At 36.4% G+C, this 21,029-nt stretch overlaps 1 protein-coding gene across 4 annotated transcripts in view; it reads right to left on the bottom strand.

The window, feature by feature from the left end:
• STS (steroid sulfatase) overlaps positions 1-21,029 on the bottom strand; it is a 105,391-nt gene that overhangs the window by 46,099 nt on the left and 38,263 nt on the right. For all 4 annotated transcript variants that reach the window (XM_027639416.1, XM_027639394.1, XM_027639399.1 and 1 more), the window contains one exon: positions 14,327-14,463. In XM_027639416.1, coding sequence (XP_027495217.1) covers positions 14,327-14,463 — 137 coding nt within the window. The remainder of the gene's footprint in view (positions 1-14,326; positions 14,464-21,029) is intronic.

Consider the following 21,029-nt stretch of genomic DNA (forward strand, 5'->3'; position numbering starts at 1 on the left):
GTTTTATCAACATCAAATTAATTTTCCTCATAAAATCTTAATAATTTTCATTGTTGGGCTTTCTGATTTTAATTGTGTAAATCTAATCTAACATGAAAGTAGCTGTGCATTAACTCAACCCCAATATGCAAGACATCTTTTTTTCCCCTTGACAGGACCATCACCATGAACATTTGTTAACTCACCTACTTCTCTAATTGCTTCTGGGAAACTCAGTGGCTTTTGTGCCCAAGTGCTACCAGACCCTCAAAGCCTACTGAGAAATCACCATATCCAAACCACACTACCTGTGAATGAATCTCTGTACAGACACTGTTAATACCAACCAAAAAAACAAATCTGACTGTGAAAATTGACCTCAAGGGAATTTTCCATTAATGAATGTAGACTTCACTCTGTTCTCTCTAGATGACATTCTGAACTTAGAAAAAGTGAACAAATAAATTCAGGGCCACAAATCTTTGATTCAGCTTTTTTTCCTGGTATATGTATATGTGTTAAATATGACAGTATACAGTGATTTAAACTCCAGAGGATACTTTCTAAAGGAAAGGCAAATAATTTTTCAGGTCATCCTCATTGATCACAGATTACTAGCTCAAAAGATTACTCACTATCTTATGAAATGGGACTTCGATACCTTAATTCATCTAAGTGCTCTTGAAAAAATATTCCCAGCCTATTCAAGAAAAAGTTTTTGCTGAAGTCTCAGAGTAGTATTCAGTAGCACAGCAGATGTCTACAAGTTAAAAACAATCTGACCTTTTCTGGTCTGAGGCCTGGAAAGAGAAATATATCATTGTCATTTAAATTGGTTTGGAAATACTTGAGGTCTCTGCTTAGGTCAAGATGTATTTGATACCCTCAAGATATGGTGGAGGCATGAGACTATGGGGGCCCCTGAGATCATTAGGGTCATTTCTTTGCTTTTTCTCTAATTTTCATTGATATAACAATAAAGCAATAAAGTGAATATGTGACGTGAAATTACTAATTAATCTGAGTTTACAAAGGTTCAATACTATGAATGCTATGTGTCATTTTGTTTGTAATGGGGAGTTACAAAAATGTACCTATAAGTTTTCCCCATGTGAAGGCAAGAGAGATTTCTGGAAGAGCCCTACCTTACATACAAGGGTCACAGGGAGATTGGTGTTTAGGATAAATTTGAGGGCTAAATTTGAGATGAGGAAGGATCATTCACACAGGAACACCACAAATCAGCTGAAATATTAACATAGATACAAGGAACAAATTAGTCTAACTGTAAATAGATACTATTTGGAGAAGAGAGGAGATATTGCCAAGCTAAACTCCCCAGAGCACAGATGGCAAATAACCTCTTGAAGGCCACAACCGGCACATTTCTTACTTATGGGAACAGCACTGTTCCTATGGATAGAGAGGTAGGTATAGGTTAGTCCTCCCTACTAATGTGTTTTTCTAAAGACTAGTTATTTCTGAACCTGTAAGATCAAATCTAGGAATATAAGGAGACATCTTTGAACAGGAAAGGTTTGGAATCTCCACATTTCACATGAATAGCTCCATAACAGACTGGTGTTTCAGTATCACATACAAAGAGAAGTAAGCACAATCCAGCAAATAGATTTCTGCTCTAGAAAGCACCAGAAAAGCACGTCTATCTATACTCAGGAACTGATTGTATTGTTATCAAGATTCAACAAATAAATACGGTAACAGTAGGACAGACTATTTGCATACAATTCCTGATGATAAATTTCACATACCAGTGTCTCCTATTTAAAACAATTATTTTTTATTCTTTTACCATGTATTACTAAAATTGATATAGAACAAGGAAAGTAATTAAATGTTACATGAAAAATCAGTTTACATTCTGAGAGGGAAATGTGATATTATGGTCCAGTATTTTTCGCCAAGAAAGTCCTTAAAGCTCTCTGTAACTCAACCATCTATTTTTTATGAGCAGCACCTGGGGTTGTTGCACAACTAGTTGGCAAACTACAGCAGAATCAACACAAAAGTTGATATGTGAATGGACTGAGAAATTTGGAATATGGAGCTTGACTACCTGAGCCCTAAATTGGCAAGAATTTTTAGGATATGTCCCATAGAAATGTTTTAGGGATATTTTTAAGGACAACTGCCAATTTTTTGCCTTATTAAAAAAATGCTAGTAAAAAAGCCATCATAGCAGCACTTTGTTCATAACATCCTGTTAAGATGTTCAAACCTTGTTCTGTAGGATGTGCTGCTTACATTAGGTTTCAATCTGTCCTGAAGCTGGTTTGGAAGGGACCTTCAAAGATCATCCAGTCCAACTCCCCGGCCATGGGAGGGGACATCTGTCACTAGATCAGATTGCACAGTGCCTGTATGTGAACACTTCCAACAATGCAGCATCCATAACTTCTCTGGGCAATCTGTTGCAGCGTTTGACCGCCCTTATTGTCAAAAATTTCTTCCCAATGTCCAGTCTAAATCTACATTTTTGCAGTTTAAAACTTTTGACCCTTGTCCTGTCACTACAGAGGTGGTAAGTCTTTCTCCAGTCTTTCTCATAATTTATTCCCCTTTATACATTGATAGATGTAATAAGGTTTCCCTGGAGCCTCCTTTTCTCTAGGCTGAACATGCCCAGCTCTTTCAGTCTGCCTTCACAGGAGACTCCGCCCCTCTGATTAAATTCATGGACCTCCTCTGGGCCTGCCTTAACAGACCCACATCTTTCCAGTGCAGGGGACCACAGAGCTGGATGCAGTACTCCAGGTGGGGTCTCACAAGAGCAGAGCAGAGGAGCAGAATCACCTTCCTCAACCTGCTAGCCATGCTGCTTTAGATGCAGCCCAGGACACTGTTGGCTTTCTGGGCTGAAAACTCACACTGTTGGCTCAAGTCAAATTTTTCATTCACCAAAATGAAAGGATAAATTATATGTGTTTGAATTGTAAATAAATTCATTACTTGCTTAATGTGTGCTCTGTGATTTTGTGATGTCAAAATCAACTCTACTCTGGATTAGAAGCATATAAAGCATATAAAAGCATTTTATACCTTTGACACAGCCATATACTATACATTGGCTATTCTTTTCATATTACCAAAACTAGTATCTTCCTTGATTTTGACAGAAATGTTTATACTGAGCTGTTAATTTATCTCAAACATCTTGCATTGTTATCTTTGGATTTGCAGGAAGACAAAATTCATACTATTTTTCTGGGCTAGACCATTCTTTAAGATTAAAGCACATTTACATTTGTATTATTTCGTGTTTGCCTGCTTTGTTTTTAAACTCTAGTCTGATTCAGCAAGGAAAGTAAACTTGCTTTCTAATCCATAACCATCTCATCCACAGTGAGATACAAGAGCCTAAAGAGCCAAAAATCCTTTATCCTCAGAACAGCAAAATGGCAGCTGTACTATAAAAACACGTAAACTGAAGGAACTAAGGGCAAGTTATTCACACTTACTTTTAGGTAAAGTAAGTGTGACATTCTAGATGAGTCCATCCAGTAGCTTGCTAAAATGGTGCTTGCTGAAAAAGGAAGATGTTTCTCCTCTTTCTCTGTTTTCCCTGGAAGCTGGTTAGGAAAAAGGAGGTAAGGGAGAGAAGAATGCTCTGCCTCCCATCTTGTAGTATCAAAAAGCTGCAAGATCCACTGAAGCTGTGGAATATAACTTCATGCTGATCTAAGGTAGGGATTTGATTATCCTGCAGTCTTTCTTTCATTATCCCAAACAAGTAACTCAGCCCTTAGGGGTCAGGTGTTCCTTTGGATATTGAACACACTACTGTAACATAAAATCAGCTCGGTGTTCTCAGGGTTACTGCAATGTACTCCTCATGAGACAATGTTATAAAGAAAATTCCATGGATGGGTAGGGAAAGAGAATGATTTAAAAATAGAAGTGTGTATACACAGCCAAAAGAAAGCAAAACTAAAAAGAGAACATTCAAACCAGTAAAAAATACCCCAAATACACTAACTGAAATAAATACACAAATACCCCTTCCCCCCAATAGTAACACTGAAAAATAATTGTAGGAAAGCGAAATAAAGATTCGGTATCAGTTTTTCTTAAACAGCACCATAAATTGAAATATAAATACCTTCTTTTACAATGAAGTAGCGAGGAAAAAAGCTGAAGAACAAAAGTATCACTTTACCAGACTGCCTTTCACTAGTCACAGCATCATTACTCTAGTGCTTTCCCTAGCTTTAAAAATTTCATTATTTATCTCATTATTATACAAAAAGTAATAAAAAGCTTTCTTTAATCCAATATAAACAACTGTTTTTCAGAAGAATAATGATCTTCAGTAGTATTACCAGCCTGCCTATTATAGAGTGTGATTGTTTTAGCAGTTAAATGTACCACTGAAAAATTCCCAGCCATAGTCAATAAAAAGTCAGTTCTACCAACCTCATCAATAAGAGCTTATTACCACCTGGAATTTGAGCCTTGTGAGTCAGCAGTGTGAAATTTCTGCATGGAAATTCACTAATAGGAACTAGTCTGTTGATGAACAATACAGAATCAATATTGCCATGAGCTTTATTGTATGATTACTATTTTCACTCAGAATTAGTTCTCCTTTTTTTAAACAGTATGGTCTCAAAACAATTCACATACATTTCAAAAGAAGCATGAAAAAGCTTCATGTTTCTCTCCAATAAACAGCAAGGATTATTTTAAAAGAATCTCTAGGATTCTCAGTATCATCGCTGAAACTGAAATGTATGTGGTCAGTTTTAGTTCTTTTACTACAGCTAATTGATATGCAGCTATGAAGACATGGTAAAAGGTTGGAAGACACTTCCTAAGTCATCATAGAAACTGTTCACATCATTATAGTTCATATAGTGGTGAAGATATTTAATTATGCTTAAAAAAAAATCACTTAACCCCCAAGACCAGAAGAAAACCTGAGTCCCTGAGTCCATGTGCACATTCTAACCATTTCCAACCTCCAACATGGATCAAGACCTGGCTTATCTTCCACCCTTCCCAATTCCCATGCCAGCTGAATTAAAGTCCTAATGCTTTACTATAGATCCAGAGCTGGATTAGTGAGTGACTGGCAACAAAGTTATATCTCTGTAGGTGATATCATTTCTGTGCCTTGGGTTTTCTTCTGGGAAACAGATTAATGAGATTCCCCTACATAAAAAGACTTTGTGAAAATGCTTATTTGAGAATCCATTATACACTCTAGCAAAGTACTGACACAGAAAAGATGAGAGATGTCAAAGAAAACTGTCTTCAAAACAGAAGTTCAATGGCATGTGTTAAATAAAACATGAGAATTCATATTTAACAATGAGGAATACACCTACCGTTGAGAAGCTGCTGATTAAGAAGGCACTCTGTGATGAGGAGACAGGCTTCCAACAGGAAAAGAAATGGCATGTAAACATATGCTTAAAGAACTACAATAAGACACCAGCACAGGAAGATTGATTTTTTTCTATCTTTGAGTACTTGACTTCATAGCCTTACAATGTTCATTTGTGCCTTCTGCATGTTTGTATGAATTTATGGGCTGTATCAGATATGTTCAGGTACTGGGTAATACACTACAAAACTATCTGGAGGTCCAAGGAAAATGTGTGGATCAGAAGGTTTAAACACCCAGATTAAAAATCCTTGACATTTTTAGTTTCTCTGCTCCTTGGTTTCATGTTTAGCCTTCTTTCATGGAGATGCAACTTCTACCAGCAACATAGCTCCTAGCTCAGTTGCACCTTTTATAAAACCATGATTACAAGCTCTATAAATACCTACACAGATATGCTTTCAGTGTCCAACTATGGAAGAAAAAGTATGGCAAAATCATGTTCCTAAGTCAGTACTAAAGGTTAAAGTTTGACAAAAGGGACACTTCTGCCAAAGCAAGCTAAGTCTTATCACCCTGATCTCTTGTTCTGGGTGATTGACTTACTAAATTCCTGTAATTTCTCTGGAACAGGGCAAATGTAATTTCTCTTACCAGCTTCACAGTATCTGTGCTAAAAAGGTTGCTATGCAGAGGCACTCCACGAGCAAAATCTTTATTGGCTTCCTTTAAACTGTTTTTCCAATCTGTATTTTGGAGATTATCCACAATTTACATAAAGTTAGCCCTGTTCTGTTTCCTAGTTTCAACCTTTATCAAGTATACATAGAAATCACTGTACTCCTGTAGATCAGTTTTGGCTTAAATCTTTGCTGTGTCCTTAATCCCACTGATAATGGCTTTCCCCAGTCACCTTAAGCAATGAGTAAAATCCAGCCATACCATTTATATGTAAAATTCAGAGGCAAATGTTAAAGAAAAGGTTGGTAGCACATTTCATTAGAAAACTTCCTATACTCATTGCTTGGAGAGTCCTAGGGATTCTCTCTCATCTCTAGTTTATCTAAAATAAGCTTTGAGCTTTCTCTTACTAATGGAAAGTAGCTTGTCTCAAGAGTAATGCTATTTTTTTTCACTGATTACAGCATTTTGATCACAATGTTAGATGTCATTTCACTGTTTTGTATTAGACTAAATTTTAAGAGTTTCATAACTAATAGAAAGCTTTTAAAATTTTGAAAGTTACATGATTACATTTTTGTAAAGTAAAATGTACTATGCAATGACATATTTTGTGCTGAGAATTTGATTCCTGCAATATTAGATGCAAATGAAATCTGTTCAGCAGCTGGTAGAAAATTTTGAACAACACAGCACTACTACGACAAGCTGCATTACACTGAATTTTTCCATCACTGAGTATGCTTTACTAAGACATTATTTAAACTTGACTAATTAAAAAAATGTTATAGAAATGGCTGCTTAAGATGTGCCTTGTAGTCTTGTAAATAATGTTCTGAGAAGGAGTTTTGCTGTGTACAAGGATGTAATATAGAAAAAGTAAACTGTACTTAAGGAGGATTAGGTAGCTCAGGAGGCTTATCATAGCAGAAATGGGAGTCTTTCATCACTTAGTCACCTCTTAAATTTGGTCCCATTCCATAGTCAGTGAAAGTCATTGCTGCTTAGTGACATATGAAATGGGTTTGGGTTTTAGAACAGATTGTAACTGGAAAGCATCCACATTATAAAAGGCAGAACCACAAATGTCTTTAATCTGCACCCATACTGACAATTTTCTCAGATCTGACTTAAAGAATGAATGTGCTTGAACAGCTTAACTACTGTCTTAGCAAAGAAAGAGTCTCTTATGTTAGGATAAGAGCAGAATGGCAGAAAAGGGTGGGAAAATTCTGTCCTAGTCACAGAGTACCTGTATTGGCTGAATACGTTCTTCCTCAGAGATTAATATCTTTCATGATAACAAAACCAGTTTAATATTAAACCTTATAGATTTGAGATGTATACCATGATAAATTCATAAAAAACAAGGTCAAGAAATGTACCATCAGCATCACACATCACTCCCCAGATTTTTAATTCTATCCATAAGTTTTCAGGCTCAGCCAACTTTATGTCACATTCATAACAGCTGGATAAGATCAATGCTTATCTGCCACTTCTGATCATGTGGCATTACATTCTGCTTTGCTTATCTTTGAAATTGATGTTGCACTGTTACAAGTGACTACATCAGGTGAAAAGCTATGATAAATTAGGTTTATCTCTCTGTACACGGTTTTTTCCTGAAAAAAACCCAGACTTAAGGATAGCTCATTCATTTTTTTTGCAAAGCATTAGGAATTTAATCTTTTCCCCATTCATATTTTTATTAATGATTATTTTGATTTTTAGCATAATTCAGAATTCTCAAAAGATTTGTGGTACATTGTTAGATTGCTCCTAATAGAATAGGATTCTAAATAGAGGTTCAAAGCATACAAACACTGTAAAGTTGTAAGAATTCAAAATAACAACCACTAACAATTATATATAAAAGAAGATTATTGATTTCAGATGAAACTTACCAATACTATGCTGTTTTCCAGAAGGAATATAGTTACTGTTCAATATAGGAAAGAACATTAAAAAAAAAAACAAAAAACAAAAAACAAGAAACCCAACATCTAAGAATCCAAGTTCAGGCCAGAGTAACTTGAAATAAATACTAACATTAAATTTTAATTATTTTGTAATTAAAAATAACAGTTTAACTTTGAGACCTTAAAGGCTTGTAAGTTTAAAATAATTACTTTAAAATGAGAAAGAAAATACTTCTTTTTGTTCTGTGAATGTTTTAGGCTATGATACCTTCATCAGAGCAAGAATTTTACTAAAAGTCGTGTGGGCATAATTAAGTTTTCTGTCTTCTAAATATTTTACAATTTTCCAAAGTAGCTTTTGTTTTGTTTCTGAAAGCATTCTTTCCATCTATTAATAAAGCAGTTGCATATCTATTAGTAAAACAGTGAAAAAAGCCACAGGGGTCAATAAAAAGAGTTTATGTAAAATTGGAATAGTTTCCACTTAAGACCCTTGATTCACATCACTCCAGAGTAGAATAGAAGTTCAGTGCAGAGGACTCAAGTTCACATACGTTGCACATTAACTATCTAAACATGAACAAATTCATCAGATAAAGGACACGTAAGCATTTAGTTTTTTAACTAAATAGGCTGTATAGGGATTAAGAGCCACAGCACATATTATTGATATAATCTCTTTAACCACACTGGGAAATCTTATTATGGAACAAATAAATTAGATGTTTTTCACAAAGGTCTGGAGCAGACTTGGTAGAGCTTCTGTACTTCTCTTCCTCTTTGAAAGCATTATGTGAAGATAACGTTTCTATAGACAATCCTTCACCATGATAACAGTGGAATCAAAGAAAAACAGTGTGAAAAGTGGTCTGACTTTCAGTTAGTCCTACTAGATTGTACCCCAGCTGACCTTCCTCAGTGAACTATATTTTGTCTGCCTCACTGTATTTCATTATAGGCCACATCACCCCAGAGAGCTTGTGTAGCACAGTATCACAAATGCTTTGACAAGTCATAAATATTCCTCATGTAAGGTTCAGTTACTTCAGATAACTAAGGTTTTAACTACATAACTACTTCTGGTTAAAAAAAGGTTAGGCATTATATTTCCTTGTAAGGAAAATCTACTTAAGATGTCATTAGTGTTCTCAAAATTTGTCAATCACTATAGAAACAGAGAATCATGAAATGGTTTGGGTTGGAAGGGACCTTCGAAAATCAGCTAGTCTAACTTCCCTGCCAAATCTCTCACTAGGTCAGGTTGCTCAGAGCCCTGTCCAACCTGACCGTGAACACTCCCAGTGATGGAGCATTCACAGCTTCTCTGGGAAACTTGTGCCAGTGCTTCACCACCCTCACAGTAAAGAATTTCTTCCTAATAGCTAATCTAAACCTACCCTCTTTCAGTTTAAAACTATCCCTTGTCCTCTTGTAGTGGGATGACCCTGGCCAGACACCAGGTACCCACTACAGCCACTCTTTCACTCTCCCTCTGCAACTGGACAGAGGAGAGAGAAAAAAAAAACAGCTAAGGGTTCCTGAGTAGAGATAAGAGCTGGGAGAGGTCAGGTAAAACAGACTCAAAGTGGGGATAGTACTTAAATTTACTACTAACAGGATAAGAGACAAAGAGTGAGAAATGAAACAGCCTTAAAAACACCTTTCCCCCCTCCTTCCTTCCATGTTCTCCCTCCTCTCCCTCGAGCCGTGCAGGGGGATGGGGAATGGAGGTTACAGTCACTTGTTTCTGCTGCTACTCAGAGAGAGGAGTCTTTCCCCTGCTCCCGTGGGGTCCCTCCCACAAGAGAAAGTCCTTGATGGACCTCTCCAATGTGAGTCCATCCCTTGGGCAGCAGCTCTTCCCAAACTGCTGTCCTGTGGGTCACTCCTCCATGGGGTGCAGTGCTTCATGAATGAGCTGTACCGGCGTGGGTCCCCCACAGTCCTACCTGGGAAAAACCTGCTCCAGTGTGGGCTTCCCTCTCCATGGGCTGCAGGTCTCTGGCAGGACCCTGCTCCATCTTGGGCCTCCCACGGGGACACAGCCTCCTTCATGCATCCACCTGCTCCAGCGAGGGCTCCTCCATGGGCTGCAGGTGGGTCTCTGCACCTTGATGTTCCTCCATGGGCTGCAGGGGCAGAGCTGCTCCACCATGGTCTGCACCACGGGCTGCAGGGGCCTCAGCTCCGGTGCCTGGAGCACCTCCTGCCCCTCCTTCTGCACTGACCTTGGTGTCTACATTGTTATTCCCATGTTCTCACTCCGCTCTTCCCTGGCTGGAATTCATTCTGCACTACAACTTTCTGTTCTTAAATATGTTATCACAGAGGCATTACCATTACTCCTATTTGGCTCAGCCTTGGCCAGCTGCAAGAAGTTTGTCCTGGAGCCGGCTGGCATTGTCTCCATGGGACAGAGGAAGCTTCTAGCAGCTTCTAACAGAAGCCACCCCTTTAGCCCCCCCTGCTACCAAAACCCAGCCACAGAAACCTACTACACCTGTCAATACAGGCCTTGGGCAGTAAGTCCCTCTTAATTAATATACCTTAATAAGATACTCAGTCTTCTCCAGACTGAATGGAGCCCCAGTCCCAGATCTCTCAGCCTTTTCTCTTAGGAAAAAATGCTCTAGTCTCTCTTGTAACCCTTTGCTGGACACTGTCCAGTAGCTCCATATCCCTCTTGTACAGTGGATATACCAAGCTACACTCTTCATATATAACTCTTACAAAATCTTCTAAGGTATTTCAAATACAAGTTGCATGTAAGATGCTTTGGGATTTATTTCCTCACCTTTTCTTCTAATTAACCAACATGAGATGATTGTTGTATCTTCTTGGCATAATTTGATCCTAAGACAGGTCAGAAGATCGTGGCAGAGAGGCACTTAGGTTTTTTCAGCTTTCAGGGGATTCGCATAATAAAGATCTCCAGACAAAGCTCTCACTTTACAGTCTGTTCCAGACTACAGTTTCTGAGACCTTTATACATATAAGCCTTTCAGTTGTGATTGTTGTACAAAGGAGGAAGACCTCATATGTAGTTCTGCTACAGAATAATAAACAGCCATTTGCAAAAATGGTGTTGGATTACTGTGCCTTCACACAGCTTTCATGCAAGTCTACAGGGGGCTCCAAAACTCTTTGCAGTGATCTGTTTTGGATTAAATTACTGTAATGAAATTTACATCAAAACCAATTTCTGAATATATCCATCTCTCTTCCTATACTCAATCAGGAATGAAGGAACGAAAGAAGGGAAGAAGAGAGGAAGGAAGAAGAGGATAATATTGTATTCATTGATTCATTCATCATTTCTTTTTCCATTTTTAGACAGTAAGATTATTTCATCTGCTCTCATATGAATTATAATTAATAGCATTAATAAGGTGCTTAGCCTACATTGAAAGAAAATTAACATTATTAGCCAGAGAATAATTCTCTAAGGCATGTCACATGCAGTGACATTATAACTGTGAATGCTTTCAACATTGAATTCTGCTATACACATATCAGTATGCAAAAGCAGTAGACATACGTGGTCCCAGAGCTTATCCAGAGGCTTTGTATTTTTGATTTTTGACATGGATTGTAATCATACTCTTCAGCAGTGGTTTAACAAGTCACAAATATGAAATATTCAAATAAGTATTTTATTCATGTGTTTTTCTCCTCCTAGAATGGAGACTGTCTTACAATTGAATTATTGTCCAATTTGGTATTGATTCTCAATAAAAACCAAAACAAATGAAAACGGAATTGTTTTGTATTTAGAATTCTCAGTGTGGAGTGGACTTCTCCATCTTGATAGAAAGGTTGTTGCTTTTTCAAGATGGTTCAATCTTGATATAACTTTTTCATCACTGGTACCTAACATTCCTAATTCGTACTTCTGCTTGCAACTTTGGAGGGTTTTTTGGTTTGTTTTTTTGTTTGTTTGTGTGTTTTAGTCATCCACAAGGGTTTTCCACAACATTTCCCAGTCAGCAGAAAACACATTGTAAGTTTCTTTTAGAACTGAGTTAAAGTTGTGGGTTTTTTCCTACCTGAGGTCAAAGGTTTCTGATGTTGTACTATAATGTAGTTTTCCATAAACTCATTTTTATTTCATATCCTGGGTTGTCTTCACTTAGAAAGTTTTGTAGTATATTGTTATACCTGGGTTATTTTGTTCTTATTGCTTTTGCAAGCTACATTCTTCTATGCATAAATACTAATTAATGCCTACTGAATGATATAACCACTTTTTCTGGAAAGATTACAGTTTTCACTTTTTCAACTTTGCTAGAAAATTTTGTTTGACTTTTCTACTGTAGCATCTTCAGAGGCATTCCAAGAAAATACTGGTTATTGACATCAGCAGTACAGTGAATGAATTTACTTTGTCTGACTAGGTTGATGCATTAGGACTGGAATTTTCAGTGGAGGTTAATAAAAATAAGCACTTCAATTGAAAAAAAAAGTTATATTATTCCTTCAGACTCCTTCAGAAATGTCAGTTGTAACTTTTTTTTTCATCATGCTAATAATGCAGGAGAGGAACTAAACACATTTTCTACTTCTTGGAGAAACTTCCATATTTCATCACAGGAATCTTACAAGACAGAAGCAAAACCAAGTAGCCAGACCCCCAGCAGAAATAAAATTTGATGCTTGTATTCTAGTAAATGACAGTCAAGGATCTGTTTCCTGATTAAGCTAACTCCACTGTCCCTGATGCTTTTGTAATGAACTCTAAAGGACAGTACATGAGGAAACATGTATCTCCTCTAAGTTTGTTCAAAATTCCTGTATTAGCACCACTAAATTTGTATCTCTGATTTATCCCAAGCTTTTTAAATAGTATGCTTCTCTCCTACAGAAGTTTGACATATCTTCTAAGAGCCTGTAGTCATTCTGGAAAAGAGCAGTGGGTTTTAATCTGTTACCACCTCTACATCACTAAACAGCCTGAAACAGTATCAGCTGTCCTGCCTTCCAGCTTGCTGTTTAAACAGTGGAGACACTCTCTGGGGCAGCAAGGAGGCAAAAAAATGTAATGGTAGCAGCACATGACCAAATAGGCTGGGATAAGCTAAATATCGCACAACAGAAAAAGAAATAGTAAAATCAAATGCAGACAGTAAAACCAGCTAACACTCAGTAGCTCACTACAATGCAGATGCCAATAAAAATGATAACACATGCATACTTTTATCTAATACAAGTACTCAACTGACCGAATGCTGGTGGCCACTGAAAATAGTGATAAAGTTTGAGGGTTGATACAACTGTAATGAAAGCTGCTCTCTCTTTACAAAACCTGATTTACAAAAGAGTATTATTCTGTTATCTCCTACACTGAAAACCCTTCCTCAGCACATCACAGTTTCCCACAAAGGTTTTCCCCATTTTTGTAAATAATGTAGTCAATACCTTACAAATCACTAAATGTCCTGTGCTGCCTTTTGCCCACTGCTTCTGAAACTAGACTTCTTGATGGAAAATGTGCAAAGAAATATGTATGTTTAACTGCACATACCGGCATAATTTATGTAGGCACCAAAACTAAATATCTGTTCATAGAAACTTAATAAGGAAGCGACATTTTCCTGAAGAAAGACAATTTGCTCTGGCTTGGACTGAGAACAGAATCAACTTGGGGCACACAGGAAGAAGGACTGTAAACTCATCTTTAGCCCTTATAATACTGCTATTCTACAATATGATTATTTACAAATACGAACTGTTATTTGTTTACACAGGCAATTATCTCTGGAATCAAAGAAACACTTCAATATATCTAGAGATATAGGAAACCTCTTGAAAAATATAAGGAGCAATTGCTCTTCAGCCTCAGAGAAGCTCTGAAGGGCAAACTGTTTGGTTTGACTGTTCTACATAAACAGGAATGGACCTCACATTAGTGATTTCGATAATTCAGAGAACTCGCTAAAATAATTAGCAAATTAGTTTTGCCAACAGTGAACAGTATAGACACTTCATTTGAAAATAATTTTATACAGATATCATGTGGTCACTTTTTGAATTAATATATTGTTTTATAAGGATAACCTGAACAGGTCAGATGGCATCCAGGAGCTCAGGACATTGGATTTAACTACTCAGCTTTAAAAGTCCACAGTTAGGTGACCACATCTCTGCTAAAGTCTATGCTCTATAGACTACCTTTATAGTTAAAGGCGAGAATAGAACATAATAATTTTGGCCATAAAGTAGATACTACAAGAGCTCAGATTATTGTGCTTTTTAAATGACTGTTTCTTTCCTCTAAGCATAAAGGACAAGTATGACCGATATACTTTAGACATCCAAATTGCTGGTCAGAATTTAGTGAACATGAACACAAATTTTCCATGAATTCCATTGACTGCTGTTAGAAGCACATGTAACATACCTACACTCCAGTCCATTTCCTCCACTGCATCACCATATAAGCCATGCTTGCTCTTTCCTCTGAAATTTTCTGAAGCATACAGAGCAGTGTGGACATGAAGATAAGACAAGACAAGAAGAAATGGTGCATTGGTGTTCCTGGAAAACAAACCAAAACAAATCCACAACTCCTTAGTATATTTTAGAATAAAATGGCTACAAAGAAGTCTTTTGACAGTAGAGTTAAAAAAAAGACTCTCCCTCTTCCCTGGCCTCCCTTCAAACCAAACCAACTAACCAACCAACCAACCAAAAAAACCCCCCACCAAAAAAAAAAGAGAAAAAGGAATATTGTAATTGATTACAGAGTAATACAGAACAAACACATACCCAGTGAAAATGCCATTCTTATACTGAATTGAAAGCAAAAATAAATTACTTAATTCACCTAATTACTAGTTACTATATATATTGAAAGAAGACTAGTTTAAAGTCAGGAATCTAGTACTTTCTAGAGAAAAAACACCTCCCTTCATTTTACAAGTATATATTTAAAAGCCTGAATACAATTGCTGTTCAAAAACATATCCTGAGAACTACATATCTATATGAAACACAATTACCTTCCTCACAAAGTCATGTGGAAGCTACTAGACTATTATGAGGACCTCCGTCTTTATCCTGGTCTAAGGTATATGACCAACTCTCCTTTCATTTGAAGCTCTGTGTGTGTATGCATGTGATCATAACCTCGAAGTACATACTGATATTAAAGATTTTTCTTCTCAAAGTAATGAACAGTCTCCTCTGTCTTCAGTGTATTTCCTGAACAGATGCAATAGAAAGAGTGCAATAAATAGACTCTGTAAATTTTGCTGTTCGTGTGATCTGTCAACATGATATTTATGATTAGTTCTAGCAGGCTGTGAAAGCACAGCTTAAGCAAGTACTTCTCCTTATGCATTATTTATAAAACTTTACTTAAAACTGTGCCGTACTAACCAAATTTACTGCTATATACTCTAACAGCATTTGCAGTACATTATGCATATTGTAAATATCAGCTGAATCACAAAAGCACTACCCACAGAACTTGTCTGGATCTCACCTTAAAGCACACAGCTAATTGCAGTCTATTTTTAGTTTTATTTATCATATTTTCCCTTGCCAGTCTGGGGTGGATAAATACCTGTGATTCATGTCAGCATCAAAGGGAGACTATATATTTCCTCAAGCAGTTGATTCATTCACCCTTTAAAGAAGGGAGGAACAATACAGACATGCTCATACAAACTGTTCCTTTAAAATTAACAAAAAATCCTAACCTTTAGAACCTGAAAACAAAGTATTTTAGTAAAAGACATTAATCTGATATCAATACTTTCATCTTAAAGAAAAATAATTAATTTTAATGTAGTATATTTATGATGCATTTTTCCTCTCTCCTTGGTTGAATACGTTTTTGCAAAAGTTGCATGTTTTTTTACTGGCATATACAGCAGCACATAAACTCAAAATGGGAACATTTTATCCGTGTTACTCCCTTGATAACTGTGGTTTTGACAGGGATTTTTTCTTTATAAATAAATTCTCTTTCTTCAAAAAAAAAAACTACAACATTTTCTTGTGGAAAATGGATACAAAATTATTTTATTTCTCTTACAAATATTTGTGCATGTATCCTGTATTAGCTTAGTATTGTGAAGTACAGATTAAAAAAATTAATATTTTTTATAAAAGATACAATTTTCACATAGTTGTTTATTGCTGTTTGAAAGGTCATACATATGAGAACTTTTCATTTTTGTAGCAACAAATAACATGGGACTTCTCAGTCAATTAAAACACTTGAAAATATCACCACTTCAAGCAAAAAAAAGATGTATACTTATAAGTTAAATATTTAATATATACATAAATATAACACTGACCTTTCATTAGAGAATATTTCTGCAAGACAGATAATTTTTGTTTTATAAATGTATTTTTTACTTCCTTGGATTTTCATTTATGTATTCCTTAAACACAGTTCACTGAATTGAGATTAATATACAAATAGTAGGGTAAAACACCACAAAAATTTACTTTATACTTATGACAGTGCAGGCAAAATTTACTTTTCATGCAAACTGCCTTGTTCTAATGCCACAGAGATACCACATTCTTCTAACTGTACACCTGCTTTGCTAAAAGTATCAAAAGCCTCCACTATAAATGTTATTTTCAAGACATAATAACTTGAGTTCTTTGAAGTTTTCTTTTTTGTTTGTTTGTTTTGTTAATAGAACTGACACAAAGATCTAACTTTCATGAAGCGTTATCGAATCAATGATTGATATAGAAGGCCACTACATCATTCTCTTCTTTCCAACTAAAATTGGCAGGTTCTGATTGACAGCTTGCTGGCAGGTGGAGAAGTGTCTCACCTATTAATATCCTATAAAAGAACAGAGACAGCTATTTATCTCCTGCCAAAACTCTTTGAGGAGTATCATAACTGACTACCTCTACTACGACCTTGAAAATGGAATGACAACACCAGCTAGGAGGCAGGAGAGAAATTTGACAAAAACAGCTTAACTCCTGAACTTCAACAAACAGCTCCTTCAAAAATTATTCCCACTATCTTTTACACAGTGCAAACACAGGGAATCTCAGTTTCAAAAGATTTGAGATTTTTTATCCTAACATGAATCACACAGTCTTTTCAATTTACGGGGTAGCCAGAGAGGTTACATACATCTGACTTAAGATATTATTTAGTGTGTTTTTAATGGATCTTGAAAACATCTAAAAGCATCACATTGCTGGTGATTCCTCTGCATTGCAAAGTACTGGGTTCTTTTTTACTGTGAGGAGTCTTTATACTACTCAAAGATTCAGCTCAGGCTAGAGCTGTAAAACACAGCTTTAAAGTGGGTGAGTGAGCAATTAAAACTAATCTGACTTTGTGCTTCAAACACAAGTCTTTTAACTTTTTTTCCTGCAAATCTGCTCCAAATACTGCTCTTTGCTTTGAAAATTCCTTGGGCAATTTTGTTTGCTTTTCTGTGCACTGATGTGGAGCAGTTGACACACTGCAAGGAAGGGATACCACCCAGAGGGACCTGGACAGGTTTAAGAGTTTGGCCCATGAGAACCTAATGAAATTCAACAAGGCCAAGTGCAAAGTCCTGCATCTGGGTGATGTCAATCCCGAGCACAAATACAGGCTGGGTAGAGAATGGATTGAGAGCAGACCCAAGGAGAAGGACTTGGCAATGTTGGTTGGCAAGAAGCTCCATATTATCTGGCAATGTGTCCTTGCAGCCAAGAAAGTCAACTGTATCCTGGGCTGCACCAAAAACAGCATGACCAGCATGTCTCCTTGAACACTTCCAGTGACAGGACATCTACAACCATGTTACCTGTTCCAGTGCTTCACCACCCTCTGAGTAAAGAATTTCTTCTTAACATCTAATTTAAACCTCCCCTCTTTCAGTTTAAAACTATTGTCCCTTGTCCTGTCACTATCTGTCTATATAAAAAGTCCCTCTCCCTCCTTTTTATAAGCCCCCTTAAGGTACTGGAAGGCTATAGTGAGCCTCCTCTACTCCATGCTGAACAATCCCAGATCTCTCAGCCTGTCCTCATAGGAAAGGAGTTCCATCCCTCTGATCATCTCCATGGCCCTCCTCTGGACCTACTCTAAGAGGTCCACATCTTTCTTGTGCTGAGCACTTCAGACCTGGACACAGTATTTTCTTTTTTACTAAAAGGATCTTCTTATTCAGTATCCCCTCAGCGGATAAATTAATGCTTATTCCCCATGGGCGCCTCTTCTACTTCCAGATTAGATCACCAATTAGACAGTGATCTTTGTGATAGGACTGGCTGAATGCACTCATTAAGCCGCCTTATTCCTGCAAGAGGAAATGGCAAAACTTGGCTTAGCTGTATCAAAGCAGGACTTTCTCCTACATGCTGGATTTCATTTTGTTTTGACTGTTAACTGTTGAAATTCTTGTTAGTATGAATGAATCCATGAATGAATGGTTCTGTCCTACACTTTTAAAAGACACACCTTCAAACACGGATGTCATGTTTTCAAAATTTTTCAAAATCAGAAAGAGAACTCCAGACCACTTGGGTGTTACTTATAAGAACCAGAAAAGGTTCTGAAAATGGAATTGAGAGACGGAGAAAAATGTAAATATATAAATAATCTGACTCTTTCTAGTAGATATTAAAAGTAGGATGTGCTACTACTATATCTGCATTTGTGATGTAATTCTTCCATGCAAATAGACAAGACACTTTGACATCTATAATTTCATATCCATTGTTTCCTTTAAATGCTTAAGGTACCCAACTCATATATGTTTTTATTTCCTTTCTATATAACCTTTTTCTCCCCTTCCTAAAGTACACTTTCATAAGCACAGAGAAAGAAAAGGAATTTGTCATCTAGTACAAATTATACTCATTACTAAATCCCTCTCCCTCACAAAATGTTGGAGGCCAATAGACAGATTTAATACTTTTTTAGAAGTGTTCCATTGACAATACCATCTGCCACTCATCACAGAACTAGTGAGGTTCTTAATAATTCTTAAATTATTTAAAGACTTTGTAAAGCCCTATATGAATTCACACCTTCTTCCTGTTATCTTTTTGTTCAAAAGGCACAATCAGAGGTCTGAGAGAAAAGGCATAAAGATCCAGTAGAGTTGTTCCAGCTTATAAGTTACTACCTGTTTTTAATATATGTATATATATGTACATATACACATCATATGTATACAAAGATTTACAAACTCTATAATTTGTATTTTACTGTAAACTATAAGGAATATTCCTGTAGGACTTATAAAAACACTTGATTTCAAAACTCTTAACTCCAATATAAAATGACAACTGCCAGATCTTAAGACCCAGTAATATATAAAAAAACTCTAAACCAGTCTCCTAGAGTAGATGAAAAAAAATCTGATTATGTGTTGCAACAATGTTTCAAGGACTAAAACAGAATAGATAAAATGAAAATTTAAAATTTATTAACTGTTATCACAAAATTTTAAAAATTATGCCTATGCACTATGACTGAAAAAAATAGACAAGAAAATTGTTTAAATTCACCTTCACCACACCTTTTAAATATAAACATGTTTGTATGCAATTATTGTTTTCCAGAAACTAGATTTCATTAGGATTTCTTTAAATATTAATTGTGACCAGCTATACAAATTTGTCAGAGAGGTATTCTGTATCAGAGAGTGGTACTTTTGTATTGTTAATTTTTTATACATTAGAAACTGTCTCTGGCATTTTCCAAAACTGGATCTGCTGTGCAGTTGGTCATTAAATGGCATGCTGAAGATATAAGAGTGACAACCACGTTGAATTTAACATGAAATAATTAGCATGCATTTGACTTTCAAATATGCTGTAGTATCTAGAGAGTGTTCTTACAGGTTTGCAATATGTAAACACACTTCCCCTTGGGAAAAAGTAATTAGAATTAACACACACTGAGCTGACCTGCCCACTTACAATTAGGGTAAGCAACTAAATTACTATTTGTTTTCACATACCAGATCTGACATTTGTAATTGTATATATTTGTTTCCAGTGCCATTTCTGGGTATTGAATTTTGTATTTACTCTTTTTCAGTCTATCCAGGAACAAACAAAAATTGTAATATGTGTACACTAGACTAAGGAAGATAAATACAATTTCACCTCTCAAAAAAAGCAGACCGAAGTACTACAACACATAGCTACATGCTATAAAGAAATTATAAGATGACTTTAAAAACAAACTCTAATGATTAGTTAGGCCAAAGTCTGCCTTCCAGCAGTCCAAGGTAATAATTCTGCAGACCACTCTCCTTACTTTGCTAGGAATCAAAAACTCTTATCATTTTGTGATCCCTGTGCCCAAGATGGCCTTCAACCATCAAATCACTCACCAGTCTTCCTCTGTTCATAGAAAGCAGGTCCAGCAGGGCACCTCCCCAGGTTGGCTCACTTACCAGCTGTGTCAGGAAGTTATATTCTACACACTTCAAGAACCACTTACACAGTTTCCTGTCCACTGTACTGTATTTCCAGTAGACATCCGGTAAGCTGAAGTCCCCTACATTAACAAGGGCCAGCAGTTGTGAGACTTCTCCCAGCTGCTTATAGAATATTTTGTCTGCCTCTTCATCCTGTCTGCGTGGTCTATAACATAATCTCACCATGATATCTTCCTGGTTGGCCTATCCCCTGATTCTCACCCATGAACACTCAAACCTATCACCACCATCATTAAGCTCTATATAATGAAAACACTCTTTAACATACAAGGCTACCCCACCACATCTCCTTCCTTGCCTATTCCTTCTGAAGAGTTTGATGTTTATACATAGTAAGAAGTCATAAAGCTGAGAGTATGACTGAGAATCAGCTAGAAAAGAAAATGTCAGGAAGTCCATCACCTGAACTCCAAAGAACTTGCAGAGGTAATATAGGCAATAGGTATAATAAACTTATATAGATAAAACATTTATGTTAGAATTACTAATATATATTCATACACATTGAATATAAAAGGGCTTTACAGGAAAATACCAGTGCTGTTGAAGATTGGAGCTTCATCATATATTTATTGTAAAGATAATTGACCAATTAAAAAACGCATGATATCTGATGATTTTTAGTCTGATGATAAAATGTGTATTTAGAACCAGTTAAGGTGAATG

This window comes from Corapipo altera, unplaced genomic scaffold (genome assembly GCF_003945725.1).
Source record: "Corapipo altera isolate COAL_440 unplaced genomic scaffold, ASM394572v1 0, whole genome shotgun sequence".
NCBI classification, from domain to species: Eukaryota; Metazoa; Chordata; class Aves; order Passeriformes; family Pipridae; genus Corapipo; species Corapipo altera.